The sequence below is a fragment of the Malus domestica genome, chromosome 02 (assembly GCF_042453785.1).
Source record: "Malus domestica chromosome 02, GDT2T_hap1".
Lineage (NCBI taxonomy): Eukaryota > Viridiplantae > Streptophyta > Magnoliopsida > Rosales > Rosaceae > Malus > Malus domestica.
Window position 1 is genome coordinate 7,535,316 of NC_091662.1, and position 15,151 is coordinate 7,550,466.

The 15,151-nt window shown below is 36.2% G+C and overlaps 4 protein-coding genes and 1 long non-coding RNA gene across 28 annotated transcripts in view; 2 read left to right on the top strand and 3 right to left on the bottom strand.

Moving 5' to 3' along the window:
- Positions 1 to 2,443, top strand: part of LOC103451427 (3-oxoacyl-[acyl-carrier-protein] synthase II, chloroplastic-like) — a 27,928-nt gene extending 25,485 nt beyond the window's left edge. The window contains exon 4 of the mRNA XM_029089334.2: positions 2,287 to 2,443. The gene's annotated coding sequence lies outside the window, so the exon portion shown is untranslated. The remainder of the gene's footprint in view (positions 1 to 2,286) is intronic.
- LOC103453840 (uncharacterized) overlaps positions 1 to 15,151 on the bottom strand; it is a 111,571-nt gene that overhangs the window by 89,555 nt on the left and 6,865 nt on the right. The gene's annotated exons all lie outside the window — the stretch shown is intronic.
- Positions 1 to 15,151, top strand: part of LOC103453800 (disease resistance protein RPV1-like) — an 88,414-nt gene that overhangs the window by 61,986 nt on the left and 11,277 nt on the right. For 9 of the 22 annotated variants that reach the window (XR_011572636.1, XR_011572637.1, XR_011572631.1 and 6 more), the window contains exons 1-3: positions 13,157 to 13,814; positions 13,907 to 13,991; positions 14,548 to 14,642. The exons of 7 other annotated variants lie outside the window; for them this stretch is intronic. The gene's annotated coding sequence lies outside the window, so the exon portion shown is untranslated. Of the gene's footprint in view, positions 1 to 13,110; positions 13,815 to 13,892; positions 13,992 to 14,547; positions 14,774 to 15,151 lie in introns of those variants that run through there. 6 more of the 22 variants (XR_003767031.2, XR_011572639.1, XR_011572643.1 and 3 more) reach the window with 5 other exon arrangements.
- LOC139189147 (uncharacterized) overlaps positions 1 to 15,151 on the bottom strand; it is a 63,433-nt gene that overhangs the window by 40,018 nt on the left and 8,264 nt on the right. The window lies entirely within an intron of this gene.
- On the bottom strand, positions 2,370 to 4,253 carry LOC139189135 (ribosomal RNA-processing protein 12-like). Of its 2 annotated transcripts, none has more exons than XM_070807436.1 (8): positions 4,153 to 4,253; positions 3,908 to 4,036; positions 3,616 to 3,777; positions 3,386 to 3,514; positions 3,172 to 3,273; positions 3,007 to 3,086; positions 2,601 to 2,750; positions 2,370 to 2,468 (listed from the first exon to the last, which is right to left on the bottom strand). In XM_070807436.1, exons 2-8 carry the CDS (start codon positions 3,908 to 3,910, stop codon positions 2,405 to 2,407), a joined length of 690 nt encoding a protein of 229 aa, XP_070663537.1. In that variant the 5' UTR covers positions 3,911 to 4,036; positions 4,153 to 4,253; the 3' UTR covers positions 2,370 to 2,404. The 2 variants fall into 2 exon arrangements, with proteins under 2 accessions (XP_070663537.1, XP_070663544.1); XM_070807443.1 differs by having other exon boundaries at positions 2,370 to 2,478.

Consider the following 15,151-nt stretch of genomic DNA (forward strand, 5'->3'; position numbering starts at 1 on the left):
GGCCTACCAAACATGTATTTTTACCTTAAAACTTAAAAATTGTTTTTGAATTAAAAACTTTAGACTCAAATCCAATATCAAATAAGCCCTTAGATATATGTTAGGTTAATGTGGGTGGGTGAAGGAAAAAAAAAACGTAAAAATTTTGTTTATTCAAAATTACGTTACTATTATGATTTTATTTTGTGATAAAAGATTACATTTTTTTTTTGAGAGAGAGATTTTGTTAACATGTAATTTAGATAAGACTACATATTTTTTAAGAGAGACTAAGTTTTTTATTTATTTGAGAGAGAGATTAAACTTATTCACGTGATATGCGATGTCATGATTATTTTTTAGTTGCTTTTCCGTTAACAATTTTACTCTAAATCTCTATATTCTTATTTATACGTTTTAGTTTTATGTCCTTTTTTTTTCTTCTTGGTCCATTTCTATCTCTCTTTCTTCTCCTTCCTACCCATGTCTCTCTTTCTCTCTCTCCACCTTCTTCTGTGTATTTTTCTTTCTCTTCTCTCTTCGTACTTCTCTCTATTCCTCCTCCTACATCATTATCTTTACTAGTACTGAAAATTTTGAAACTGATCTTTTCAAAGTGTTGGAATTTTAAAATTGATCTTGTAGAAATTTTGGAATTGATCTTACAAAAGTGCAAATAAAATTTGAAAGTAATCTTGCAAAAGTGCATGAATTGTGAAATTGATCGTTCAGAAATGCATAAATTAATTTTTACGGATCTAAAATCAATTAAAAGTTTTTATAGATGGTGTCACTTTATAGTTTTGGTCTGGTTAACTAACAAGTCTATTGAGGCCATGGTTGGAATTTTAAAATTTTGGTTTGCTTGTTTTTTTGTTAGGTTTGTTGAGGTTTGAGTTTTTGTCTCTTCTTGAAATGATTCAAAACTAGTGAAGTTCTATGAAATATATTTTGTGTTTTAGTGTACAGAGATTTGGCAACCATTGTGTGTATTGCAAATTTTAAAGTGTGGGGCTAATGCTGGAGCTCCATCATGTTTATATGTTTATGAACTTAGCAGGACTGTGAATTTGTTGTTTATCTTTCTCCAAGGGTTAGAGAATGCCTCATTTCAACGATCAATCCCTCAACCTCATCGCCCATATATGCCGCCAAGCGAATGAAGCAGCACACCGTCTAGCCCGCTCGACACTTCTTTGTAATGGATTTTGTTCTTAGTTTGAAGAACCTCTTGATCTCTCTTTTGTGTATATCTCTTCGACCATTTGGTCTTTCAATGAATTTCAAAAATAAATAAATAAATAAATAAAATTCGGTAATCGTTGAAGATTGGAGGTTGCATTGAACGTTTCTCACCCTTGACTTTGTCACATTGATATCGCGATCGCATACATTATCTGACATGCACGTAGTATATATAATTGTTGTCGGTGGAAATATAGGGGAAACCATGGCTGTAGCTGTGAAATCTACTGAAGAATTAACAAGACAGAGGCGAGTGGTTGTGACAGGAACGAGTGTGGTGACCCTACTCGGTCATGATTCTGATGTTTTCTACAATAATTTGCTTGAGGGAGTTCGTGGCATTAGTCATTAGTGAGATAGAAGCTTTTGATTGCACCCAGTTTCCAGCAATAGAAGTCATGGAGACGTTAGATAAAGCAAAATGTGTGGTTTTCATTGGCTCAACAATGGGTGGCATGAAGGTAAGCCCAGTGTTCTGTGGCTTAATTTTATGTACACTTTTCGCGGAACATTGAAAGATCTTTCTACCGGTTTGTCTTCAATTTGATGTTTTTAGCAAGCATGGTTTAGAGTTTGTAATCGACCAAATGTCATTTTTGGTGGAGATGCACGAAAACTAGTTTCTCTGATTTCAGAACTGGACTTGTTTATGTTGTTTATCTGTTAATTTAAGACACTGTATCAGTAACCCTCTCCTGTAGTAAAACATCTTGTAAACGCAAAAGATTATTTTCACAGAAATTAAATTCCAAGCCAGATAATCTCATAATGCTCCACAAAATCTGATTTTGGGACAAGCAGCTTCTGTACTTTGAATTCGGCAAATGATATCATTAAAGCCAAAGCAGTAAGTATTCCTACAAGCAGCTTCTGTACTTTAAGTATATTATAATAACTGATATACAATTTTCTTTGAAATCTTACGCAGGACTTTATGCTCTGTGGGGGTTCAGATTCAGTGATGATACCTCTTGGTTTTGCTGCCATTCTTTGCAAATGTTATTTCTTAGTTTTACTCGGAGTTGCACGTACAATAATCTTGTTCTTATGCAATTACTGGAGGAATGGGAGGCTTTGTGGCATGCAGAGCACTGTCACAAAGAAACAATGATCGACCAAAGCATCACGCCCTTGGGATAGTGTAATGCGTCCAATAACTATGTTAGATTCATTTATTCTTTTATTTCCAATATGCACATGGTTCAAGCTTGTCCTTCCTCTTCAAATCCCCACCAGCCTTCTTGCTGGCATACTCTTTGCGTAACATTTCTAGACCATCAGATATGATCCAACGAACACTACTAGCTACCAAGATCATGATTGATGCAAAGTGTAGTTATCTAAACATTGCAATATGAACATCACATACAACCTACCGTAATGAAGATGCTTTAGATTTGAACTGTGTGGAAGCCTTGCCACGCCTGCCCGAGATTGTTTTGGCATCCATATAATCTGCATTGCTATCCTCGGTTTCTTCGTCATCAAAATCAGAAAAGATTTTTGTATGTTTCCACCTGCTTAGCCTGAAAAGAAGATAGAAAATAACAATATGTTAGAGAACATGAAGATTACAAAATATATATATATATATATATATATATATATATATATATATATATATATATATATGCATATGAGTTAAAAATGAGATGTAAAAATTTCAATGGCAAATACATACATGATACATATGTGATATGTCTTTACAATAAGAATAAATAAGCAAACATGCGAGTTGTGCTCACGCATGTATTTAACTTTTAAATTATGAAAGAGTGAGACCTGGATGTATTTGCTTTGGACACTTGAGATCTAGCTTCCTCAGATTTAGAACCCATCTTCTTCTCTTTTCGTTCCTTGAGCTGTGTTCAACAAGAAAAGGGAAGATCAGAAACTAGTAGTAAGTACCCCTGGAATATTCACTCTAGCAGATGCCTATCGACAAACCTTCCGTATGTTCGTAAGTAGTTTCATATGCTCTTGAGGCATCACAGCCTTAACAGCATCAAGCCCACATTTCTTGACGAGCATTTCTAGAAGAAGTTTAACCTGAAAAAATATTTGGTTTTGAACAGCAAGTGATAAGAACTTGGGGAAGTTCATTAAACCAATTGAACTCAGTGTCTGAATAGTGTCACAAACATACTGACAAGGAAACCACCTTGGCTTTGAAAAGGGTTTTAGTAGCATCTTGCCACTTCAGCAAGCCTTCCACCATACTTTTCAAATGCAACTGCAACCCCTCGGCTTGTGATTTGGCTACTAATACCTTCAACAAGCCCAAATTAGCCTGCAAAAAAGAAATAACAAATAGGTCAATGATTTATCAAGCAGTGCACTCAAAATAACTGATAACGCCGAAATGCTGATCCAAAAGAGAAGGGAACAAACTTTAATTATTTCTTTGTTCTTTCTCTGAAGGTGGAGAAATGTGGATGGGAGTAAATTGCTGGCACTTGAAACAAGGTCAGAAAACTCATAAGCCAACCTAGCTAAGCCCTTCATCGCAGCACTGATCATTTGAGGAGTTTCACCAGCTAGCCCCCCAGCTACCTGTGACCATAAGATTAAGCTTAGACATGCTGCAAATTTATATCAATTTCTGCTTTCCCACAGAAGACCAATTATAGCCAAAAGAATATCAGTAAAAAACCGCAGCAGTGTCTGAAACAATATCTAGTACCATGTTAAAAAACTGCTGCAGGTTTTCTCTCTTCCCGCCAGTCTCCTCATCTCCACAAGCATGGCCAATTTGGACAAGGAGACTGCGAAGTCAGGTAGAAGTGAGACTGCCAAGTCAAATAGTTGTGCCCTGCAGTTAAGATCGAAGAATTAATGTCAGGTCAGCTATAAAAACAAAAATGAAGAACTAAACATAATAGACATAAAAACAAAAAATAAAATAAAATAAATAAATAAAAGATGTACCTTGTGGTATTAGAATCTCTAGAACTTTCTGCTTTCCTAGCCTCTTCTGTAACCTTTAAGAGCTTCATCAATGTACTTCTAAAGTACCTTGATACAACTTCTTTATCTGGTATTGAAGCGAACTCACCAATTGTGGACTGTAAAAGGTGCAAAAATAATTATTTTCAACTTCACAAAATACTAATCATGCAAAATTTATCAACAAACAAGCATCTAGCAAAAATTGTATTCTTCATGCTCAGAAGCCAACACATCTGCCAAAATCAAAGAAAAAACACGACAGAACTTTTTGAGTTTTGCTTTCTACAATAGAACAGATATAGACAGGAACTTAGACGAAGATTTCTTTAACGAATAAGAAGGTAAAACATACGCAGCTAAAGTCAATGGAGGACAAAACATTACATACCTTTAAGCGCATTGAATACAAGAGGGAGTTTAACTACACGTATTTGCCTATTAAGGGAATAAACTTTCCCCATTCCAGTACCAAGCAAGCGAGCTGTAAATGTCATGCCATCCACAGACGTCTCATTCGTAGAGACAGATAGAGCTAATGAGCATAATAGATCGAGCAACACTTCAGGAGAAACGTCTGCCGATGGATTGAGACAAAGTATATTCAAACTATCTGTTATGCGCTTTGTAACAAGTGGTTGGCGCAGTTCCAAAAGAGTTTTGTAGTACTTGAGGACGTTGGTTTTGCACTTGATTGACACAAGAAACAGGCACTCTTTCAAAGCATCCAAAACATACAAGACTTCCTGGGCTCCCTTGGGTCCTTCACTCGCATCTGCCTTTGACCCACCGGCAAGAAGAAGAAACCTTTCAAATAAGTTAGTTATCCCTTCACTGCAGGTGCAAGAAGCGGCGTTCCTTGAAAACTTTGCAACACATCATGAAGACACAAAGGAGATTGTCTTCTCACCTGTTTTTGAATCCAATCAGCACACATTCACATACATGTAACAGAATCGAAATCTGAATTCGATCATAACAATCGATATTTACCAAAATATGCAACAATTGTGCCGTAAAGTCGTTTGATAAGCCTCAAATTCATCGAATTTATATAATAAATGACCGGAATAACCTTAATTCTATCCAAAGATATATCGTGGTTCATCCAAGTTGGGCTACGTCCACACTGGTGTCGATTCTGTTTCACTATGTAAATGAAGGTTACAATATACATGGAGGCTATAGAGGCAGTGTTTGCTCTATTTGCTCTCCTTTGCTATCTGTTTTGTTCCCTTCCAGTGAAGGTGAAGGATCCCTTTTATAGAATAAGGGTTTCCTTCACCTCCTACATACATAATGGGCTAGGTTCTGAGGCCTAAATACTGAAGCCCAATATATAGTACAAACAACTTACATTCTTGATGTGTTCGAAGATGTCCCTCACTGTATTTTTGGTGATTCCTCTCATGGTAAATGTCTTACCACTACTAGTCTGCCCGTAAGCAAAAATTGTAGCTGTCAAAAGAAAATGTGGCAACTTAGAATCGGCAGAAGACCATGTTGCACAAGATATAATGACATAGAAGTCTACGAGTTAGTAGCTAGATATTCAGTTACCGTTCATTCATGTGAGTGCAGATAAAGCAACATCCTTGGCTCCTTCCTCATAAACCTTCTGAGTTGAGCACATCGGGCCAAAAACCTTATCTGTCGCATTTAAATCACAACAAATGAGTTACTTTTACTCTCTCAGAAACTTGACTCCGAAGAAAACAAAAAGGAATGTACCAAAAATTACAATATGGTACATCAAATTATTTTCACACATCGAAACCTCTGTGCGGTTGACAGAATTCAGCAGCGAACAAAATAAGATTAGCGAAAGCACAAGAAGAATACAAAAGTTTTCATGTACTGCCTACCAAAGGTGTACGGGTTTGAAGGCCGCTCATGATTCGGATTTTTGAAAACTACAGTGGCCCATCCAAGCAGTCCCAAGCTATAAGATCATACATTGCCTGCTCTCGCCTGTTCAGCGGCCTCAAACGAACGGTAACCAAAATTTTCTCCTCGCTGACTTTTGAGCCACCCGGAGTGGAGCACGGAGTCCTTCGTAGCTTTAGCCGACGGAGTTGCTGGTGTCCCCGGCATCATCTTCACTTACTAACCTCCACTCTAAGAACAACAGAAGCCAAATCAATCAGAATCATTACCGATCATAAAAATTCACATTTTCGATCTAGAACAATCCAGAGAATTCCTAGTGGTGACAAAGATACTACTTTTCTTGGATTGCAAAATTTAACCGATACAAATTTGGAAACAAAATTTATGGATAAATTACATAAAATTACCTTAATTATTGGGTTAGTCACAATTTCATACCCCGTTTTAAAAAAAAAATCAATGCCATGCCTCATCTACGAATTTTTCATAATTTCATACATTCTGTCAGTGTTCTGTCAATTATTCTGTTAAATAGTGACGTGGTTCGAGACAGGACCCACTCTCTCTTAAAAATTAATAAAATATTAAATAATTAATTAAATAATAACTTTAAAAAAAAAATCATCTAATTTTGTTTTTGCATGGGAACTACCCTTTATCCCCTCATCCTTTCTTCCCCCTCTCGTCTTCATCCACCTCGCCCCCCCCCCCCCCCCAAATGACGGCGTGGCGATTTTGCCCCAACAGACCCGCCCCTCAAAATCCATGGTCATCGGCACAATCTTCGGCCACCGCCGCGGCCACGCCTCTCCACCAAACCCACCCTCATCTTCGAGCTCTCGGTCTCGACCCACCAACTAGTTAACGAGATGCGATTCAGGCTCGTTTACGTGACCCTCAAATTCGATGAGTCAGACTGGCCTCAGCTCGCTGATTGCCCTCTCTGATCCGTCCCCATTTGGACCGTTCACTGCAACGGTCGCAAACTCGGGTCCGCGCAGAGAAGAAAAGTGAGCGAGAAGGTGGAATTGATGCTAAAGATGATGCAGTCGACAATGGTTGGAGCCGGAGTAATGCCGGCGGGGTTTTGGGTTTGGGTTGGGTGTGGTGGATGGGATTGTTGGAAAGGGTGGGTGGGATCTGGGTTTGGGTTTGGGGAAGACGGGAGGGGGAAGAAAGTGAGGGAAAAAGGGGTGGGTCCCCATGCAAAAAAAAAAGTGTTTTTTAATTTTTTAATATTTAATTAATTTTTTAATAGATAGTGAACCTCATCACAAGCCACGTCACTATTTAATGGAAGAATTGAAAGAAAACTGACGGAATGTATGAAATTGTAAAAAAATTGTAGATGAGGTATGACATTGAAATTTTTAAAAGACGAGGTATAAAACTGTGACAGACCCAATAATTGAGGTAGTTTTATGTAATTTACCCAAAATTTATAAATTAAATGATGTGTCACCAATATGAATGAGCATTTTTATCAACGCTTAAATAATAAGTCAATCATCAACTTTCATGTCATTTAGTTTTTAAAATTTTGTCTCCAAATTTAGCCTCCTCAACATTATCCGGATGATAAATGTCAAGACGTCGAGCTATCAGAAATCGGGCCGAGCCTAACAACAAAGCCCAAAATAAAAATAGGCCCGCCAATTAAAGAAGAGTCAAGACCATTTTGTTTAGAAGTGCTTTTAAAAGGTTTGAAAGTATTTTCGAAAGTGCATTTTAGCATAAACACTTGAAGTCGGGAAAATAGAGTTGTTCGGTTTATTGTTCTTCCATGTTGTATTGGTCCCCTTTTTGGTCTCAGTTCCAATTCCAAATTCGAAAGTGAAATATAGACCTGTAGGTACATTCTCCTCAAACATTTCATTATACTCCCGGTTGGTAGCTTTATCGAGTAAACAACAGGTATTGGGCAGTCACTGTGTCATCCTCAATTGTGAGACTTGAAGGAGATCAAATGTACATAATCGGCTTTGGATAGGCATTTTAAAAAATAAATACCAACTACTGTGTTGCCAATTAGCATTACGGTCTAATGGTATTTCTCTTTACTTGTAATTGAAGAGTCATAGATTTGATTCTCGTCAAAAGCGAAGTTGAACTACATTATTATGACTAGCCCACTCTAGGGATGGGCAACGGTTATGGCGGGCGGGTAACCGCGGTTATTAGTTGTTGCTACCAACAGAACTACGACCAGAGGCACAAATTATAAATCCCCACGCGAAATCCCTGTTGATCTCGTTGATCGCCTGTGTATTAACATAATATATATAATGGACCATGAAATTTAAAGTAGTTAAGGAAAACTATATTATATTAGCTACATAAATCATGCACTATAGTCAATAACATTGATCTAAGTTTTGTCAAATAAGGAACATGATTTGTGTTAAATTTACATATATAAAATAAATGGGTAAACGGTTACCCGTTTATAACCACGGTTAATATCCATAACCGCTCATTTAAATTTCGCGGGTAAACGGTTATACTCATAACCTTTTATTTATCTAAACGGTTACTCATAACCATAACCGTTTAATTTAAATGGGTGGGTAACCGCGGTTACCCATAACCAATGGGTATTTGCCCATCCCTTACCCACTCCCTCACCTCTTAGTATAAATACTATTGTTTGTTATAAAAAAAAAAATAATAATAATTGCATTTCTCCTTTCTGAATTTCTTCGAATGTGGCTCCAGTTCTGGACCACTTGGTAAGCAAAGTCCCAAGACATGGGTGAAAAAAGTCCATCTTTTCTGGCAATGACGCCAATTGCTCACATTACAAAAGGTGAAAAAAAAGGAGAAAAAAAAAAAGGTTATCAAGTGGGAGAGTAATACTCTCCACCACCACACAGCCGTACAGGACGGGAATAGGATTGGAAGAAATTAATATCTTCCAAAATATGCATTGTTTCTGTAGTTTAGTGTAGCATCCATATAAAAGAGGAAGAACATAAGTCTCCTCCCATCCCATGTGGTGTGACAAAGTTCTAACACCAAACAAATCACAAAATCAAAAGAAACAAGTCTGGACTCTATTGGAGCCAAGCTCTAAGTAGGAAAAAAAATGGAGTACCAAGCCAACAAGGCTCCCCGGCAGCTTTGCAAGGGATGGCGGAGGAACGTTTACGTATGCAACCTTACTCTTGCTTTGTAAAGAAGCTGTTTCCATAACTTAAACCAATGACCATTTGGTCACAAAAGACCAACATTTCCATTGTGCCAAGATTCACCCTCAAATAATAAATGGAGTACAAAAGAAAAAAAAAGGTGTGAAGAAAACCACTTAACAATCTAAAGTGCTTTTGTTGCAATATTTCAAGTCAAGTAACTTTTTTATGTGCAAGATTGGTTTGACATACGGACATGGTAGTGTCATGTTGCATTGCATCATGCTGGTGACATGAGGTGAAAAAGGAATGCTTCAGTAAAAAAAGATAAATCATTGTTGATGAAAGCAAGTTGTTATGAAAGTTACTCTCACATTGAAGGGTAGTTTGTTAGAAAATACTTCATAGAAATCACTTTTGAAATGAAATTGCTACGAAAGTTCATCTCTTTCAACTTGATCACATTCACATTTGAAGGTAGTAGGTAGGAAACTGCAACGTAGGTAGGAAGAAAAGCATGAGGACTGATATAACAAGAGAGAGTCCATTGTCCATACAATACTGCATATACCAAGAAATGTCCTGGAAGTTGTTCTTTTGATTTTGGGTAGTGACTTAGTTGACTGGGAAACTTTGTTGACGAAAAGTTGGGTTTCATCAATCCAGGAGACATGTAGACATTTTATTCTTCACCATTTTCTAAGATGAAATGACGTGAATGAAAATCCATATGTTAAGTTCTGAATGGCTTACTGATGTTGAGAGTGAATTTTACATCGGGTAAAAAAGTGACTTTATATGTGTTTATAAGTAATTGAAATATTTCTTATATTGGCAATTGATTTTACGATGAAATCTCAACTTCTTTCATGATATTAGAGCAGATTGTCGCATGTGCAAAGCCCAACGATCATACGAGCTCAACGTCACCCGATTCGTGTTGTCCACACATAAAAGAGCTTTTTGAGAATGAATCTCACATCGGATTAACTTACATGTTTTGTATGTGTTAAGTAGCCCTAGGATGCTGAACTCTTTCTATATTTTGTAGGTACCATATTATACCATTAAAATTTATTGATTGTTCCAGTTTCTAGTTCATTGGCTTCAATCCACAATCAAAACTTTTATATGGGATGGGGGTTCTCCTAAGTCATGAGTAACCACATTGAAAGTCTATTTACCAAAAAACAAAAAATTGAAAGTCTGTATTCTTTTTCCCCAAATTGAAAGTCTGGATTGTTTTTTTCCCCCAATTTTAAGTTATGTTGTCGAACTTATACCTGTAGGATTTTAAGTTTGACTTTCATAAATGACGAGTTTCATATGGATTTATTTATGTAACTTAGTTTAAACCTCTCATGTCCTATAGCGTAAATATATTGTTGTATGGCATGCCAGACTGGTTAATTTGATTTCCTGCAGGTTTATGTTTTGTGGTGCTAATTAATATGTATTTATGAAAGTTTCTTGTAGATACCTCAGAGTCATCCAAAACCCGAAGTGAGCCAGAGTTGCGTTTTAGAAGACCAACAACAGCTTCATTTTAGATCTCCAGAGCAGAAAATGGTCAAAACAAAATACCTTTATGGCGTCTACGTGATCAAAAAGAAAGCAACAAGGGCATGAGTACAAAATGGTTATAACAATACCAAGAGGATTCCAAAGGCTATATAAAAGGTCATGGTATGAACTATGACTTGTATTCTTGATGTGTTCGAAGATGTCCCTCACTGTATTTTCGGTGATTCCTCTCATAGTAAATGTCATACCAACGGGAAACGGGGTGATAAATATCAAGAAGTGGGGCTCGAATATTAGAAACCGGGCCGAACCTAACAACAAAGCCCAAAATTAAAAATAGGCCCGCAAATTAAAGAAGAGTCAGAAGCCTTTTCGTTTAGAAGTGCTTTTAAAATGTTTGAGAGTAGAAACACATGTAGACACTAGAGAGAACAATGTGTGTGGTGTGTAGCATCCATATGAGAGAGGAAGAACATAAGTCTCCTCCCATGTGGTGTGACAAAGGGTGTAACACCAAACAAATCACAAAATCAAAATAAACAAGTCTGAACTTCATTGGAGTCAACCTCTAAGTAGAAGTAAAAAGAGAGTCACAAGCCAACAAGGCTCCCTGCTTTGCTAGGGTCGGAGGAGGAACATCTATCGTACGCAGCCTTACTCTTGCTTTGCAAAGATGATGTTTTCACGGCTCGAATCCATGATCATTTGGTCACAATGGAGCAACCTTTCCATTGTGCTCAGGTTCGCCCTCAAATAAAAAAGGGAGTACAAAAGAAAAAAAAACAAAAGGTGTGAAGAAAACCACTTAACAATCTAAAGTGCTTTTGTTGCAGTATTCAACTCAAGTAACTATTCTATGTGCAAAATTGGTTTGACATACGAACATAGTAGCATCACGTTGCATTGCATCGTGCTGGTGATATGAGGTGAAAAAGGAGCGCGTTAGTAAAGAAAAATAAATCATTGTTGATGAAATCAAGTTGTCACGAAAATTACTCTCACATTAAAAGGTGGTATATATGAAAATGCTCGTATAAATCAATTTTGAAAAGAAGTTGTCACTAAATTTTTTTCTCTTTTAGCTTGATTACATTCACATGTGAAGGTAATAGGTAGGAAACTGCTCTCCAGGTAGGAGGAAAAGTGAGGGCTGATATTACAAGAGAGAGTCCATTGATAATTTGATTATTATTTAAACATTGATAAACGTGCTCATTTTTTATTGGTGACACATTATTTAGTTTACAATTTTAATATATAAATTTAGTCTCTCTATCATTACTCTTTTGGAAATGACGAGTTCTATACTGAGAGAGAGGATCCTTGTCGATCCTCTTTGTGAGGATCTCGGAGATCCTCTTTATCGTGCATTGTGAGACTAGTTTTTGTCAAGTATGATTTATATTTAATTTTAAATTAAAAAATTACATAATTTCTGACCGTACGATATAAAATAAACGAATATGATTTAAAGATTTCGGAAATCCTCGTAAGGAGGATGCAGCGAGGATTCTCCCTTGTATACCGATCTATTATTATAGTAGCCCACTTCTGCAAAATGGAGAACCATGCGTTAAAAGCACATACACGGAAATTGAAGCACAGGCTCCCATACAAGGCCAGCCTCTGCAGGAGGGGACCCCACCCACGTGGGTTGTACAGCCACTTGTTGGATTGAATATTGAGCCCAATGGCTCTTTTGACTAATCGAGACATTAACCTCATTTAAGTGATTTAGATGGTGAAATGATGACTAATTAATTACTTGTCAATTAATTGGTGAAATGAGGATAATTAATTTTTTTTGGTATAATTGAAGCAAATCATTCTTTGTCAACTTAGATTCGATGTTATATATCCATATACTAGTAAACATAAATTTATTATAAACACTAACAACAGTACCACACTTAGATTGAATGTGTTTCTTATATATATTTCATGTGTTTTGTGTTTTATGCATATTTATTATGTATTTTATATTCTTTCATAATCTTTCATGAAATTTTTTATATCGATTTATAGTGTAAAAGTAAAAATCCAAACATGCACATTTGATGGCATGTCAGTGGTTAATTTGATTTCCTTCATATTTATGGTGCTAATTAATATGTTTTATGTAAAAGAAATTGCATTTCGTCGGTACGCATTGCATGAAAGAGGAAAAAATAATGTCCAAAGAATCATTTTATTATATAAACGAAAGAAAAAGGTAAATAATTGTAGCTGAGTGGTTTCCAACTAATGATAGTGTGATGAGACAATGAATTGACCCATCAAGATCATCAGATTTATGAATATGTGGCGTATGGAAAAAGAACGTGTCGGTAACAAAAAACCAAATTGTTTGATGAAATGATATTGCAACGAAAGAGATGAGAAGTTTCGTGTCAACTTTAATCATTCACTTTATCACAGTCACATCGAAAGGTAGTAACTACGAAGCTGCTTCGTTGGTAGGGAGAAAAGCATGATGACTGATCTATATACCAAGAGAGAGTCCATTGTCCATACACTAAACCATACTGCATATTCCAATTATCCGAGAGGCTTTTTTCTTTAGTTTATGGTCTGGCTTTAATTCTCCTATGGCCAATCAAATTGTCCCTTCTTTACTAAAAGTTAAAACTCAGCGGAAGTTAACTGTTCATTAACAGTGTTGCTGAGCAAATTTTTTTGGTCTTCTGGATTGTGCAGTGATTTGGCAACTCTGCCCCTCTCTTTCGTGGTTGGCTCTTCGTCGTTCTTCACACCGAAGTCGCTGGAAGGGTTTGCAATTGCCATCGTTTTTTCTGCTTATTTCTTTCCGTCTCTCTCTTCAATCCGATCTCATCGCTTAGAAATTTGGTTGTTCTGTTTGTTTCTGCCGTCTTCTGCAAACGAATCGCGTCGTTTTAGATGCGATTCTTCATCTGTTATTTTACTTTTTGTTTGGTTATCAAGAAAATTTTCAAATTCATTTTTGTTAGATTCAAGTCTTGGTCTTTCGCGTTGACTGATTTCTTATTTTTGGGCCGATTACGTTGTTTATTTCAGGAAAGATTGGTCTTGCAATTTTAGGGTTTTTGCTGCCGCGTGTTTGCAGGCCCTTTTCCAATTAAGGTATGTAATTCATGTTCATTCTCTTCGAATTTTCCCATTTAAATCTTTCATCTTTGATCTCAATTCTTTAATTCCAAGGCCCCTGTTTCCAGATCTTCATCTGTTCCTTCCATTTACACAAGCTCTTAGCCGTTGGTCTGATTCCGCGTCCCGTACATAAAGCATTCAACTTTCCAGGTTGGGAATCCGAGTTTCCCTTTTTTTTTTTGTGCTTTTCAGTCAATTAAGCATGTCATTTGAAGATCAATTTAACTTTTGTCCATGTGACCTAAACCATTGAACTCTACAGGATAATTTGATTAGAAAATCCTTTTTTTTTCCCTACTTTTGAATGAATCAAGCAAGGCATTTTAAAGCTCTGTATAAAAAATTATATAAACTAACTAAAATTTTTTTCCCCTTCTTTTGAATGAATTAAACATGTTATTTCAAAATTAGTGTGGTGTATTGAAATTGCAATAAAAAAATGTTGACTCTTTTTCATGGCAACTTATTTTGAAGAGATTTATAATGTTGTCTGTCATGTTAAAATTTTGGATCAGTTTTTTTAAATTTTTTATCAGTTCTCTATCTTTGCAGTTGAATTGAATTATTCTAAGGTACATAAATTTGGCAGTCATATTCGTGGGACCTCAATTTTCTTTTTGTTATGATGAGTGGTTTGAGTGATGTTACAGCTTTGTTCCATGTTTCTGTGGAGGTTTGATCTTTTTTTATTTGGAATTGTCTGCAGATTAATATCAGCGTAAAAAAAAAAAAATTCTGCGAATTTGGATTCCAATTCTTCTGCACCTCATCTATCAAACTGATTGGTCATTCTATATATTTGTAAGTATTCCCTCTGCAGATATTGTATGAAATATTTTATTTCTTTCTTTTCTTGGTCAACTGTATAATTATTTTCTGTGAGACTCAGAATCTTATGGGCCTCTATTATTAACAAAAACAATATTATTTTTTCCTGAGTTGCATATTAATTATCATAACACTCTCCTACATGTTAACTATCAATTTACAGACTTAACAACCCTCCACAAACTGAATCAATATTTTTTCACACCCTACAGTACAACTTTAACTATTGTATTACATCTATATTGTTTCTTACAATTCCTCCATCACCAGGTCAAAACTGAACCATCTGTTATCCCTATCTGTTTATTCCTTACTATAAAAATGACGAATACACGTGTCTGTAAAACTTTTTACAAATCTCATACAGACACTTTATAAACCTGCAACAACGCGGTCACAATTGCTAGTATATAACAAGAGAGAGTCCATTGTCCATACACCATACCATAATTACGAGGATTCTGTTAGCTTTTTCGTGAACT

Coding starts and splice junctions, on each gene's coding strand:
- LOC139189135 (XM_070807436.1), bottom strand. Junction 3,087..3,171: donor TACTTACGAACATACGGAAG/GTTTGTCGATAG, acceptor TGTTGAACACAG/CTCAAGGAACGAAAAGAGAA. Junction 2,469..2,600: donor TCTAAAGCATCTTCATTACG/GTAGGTTGTATG, acceptor AGAGTATGCCAG/CAAGAAGGCTGGTGGGGATT.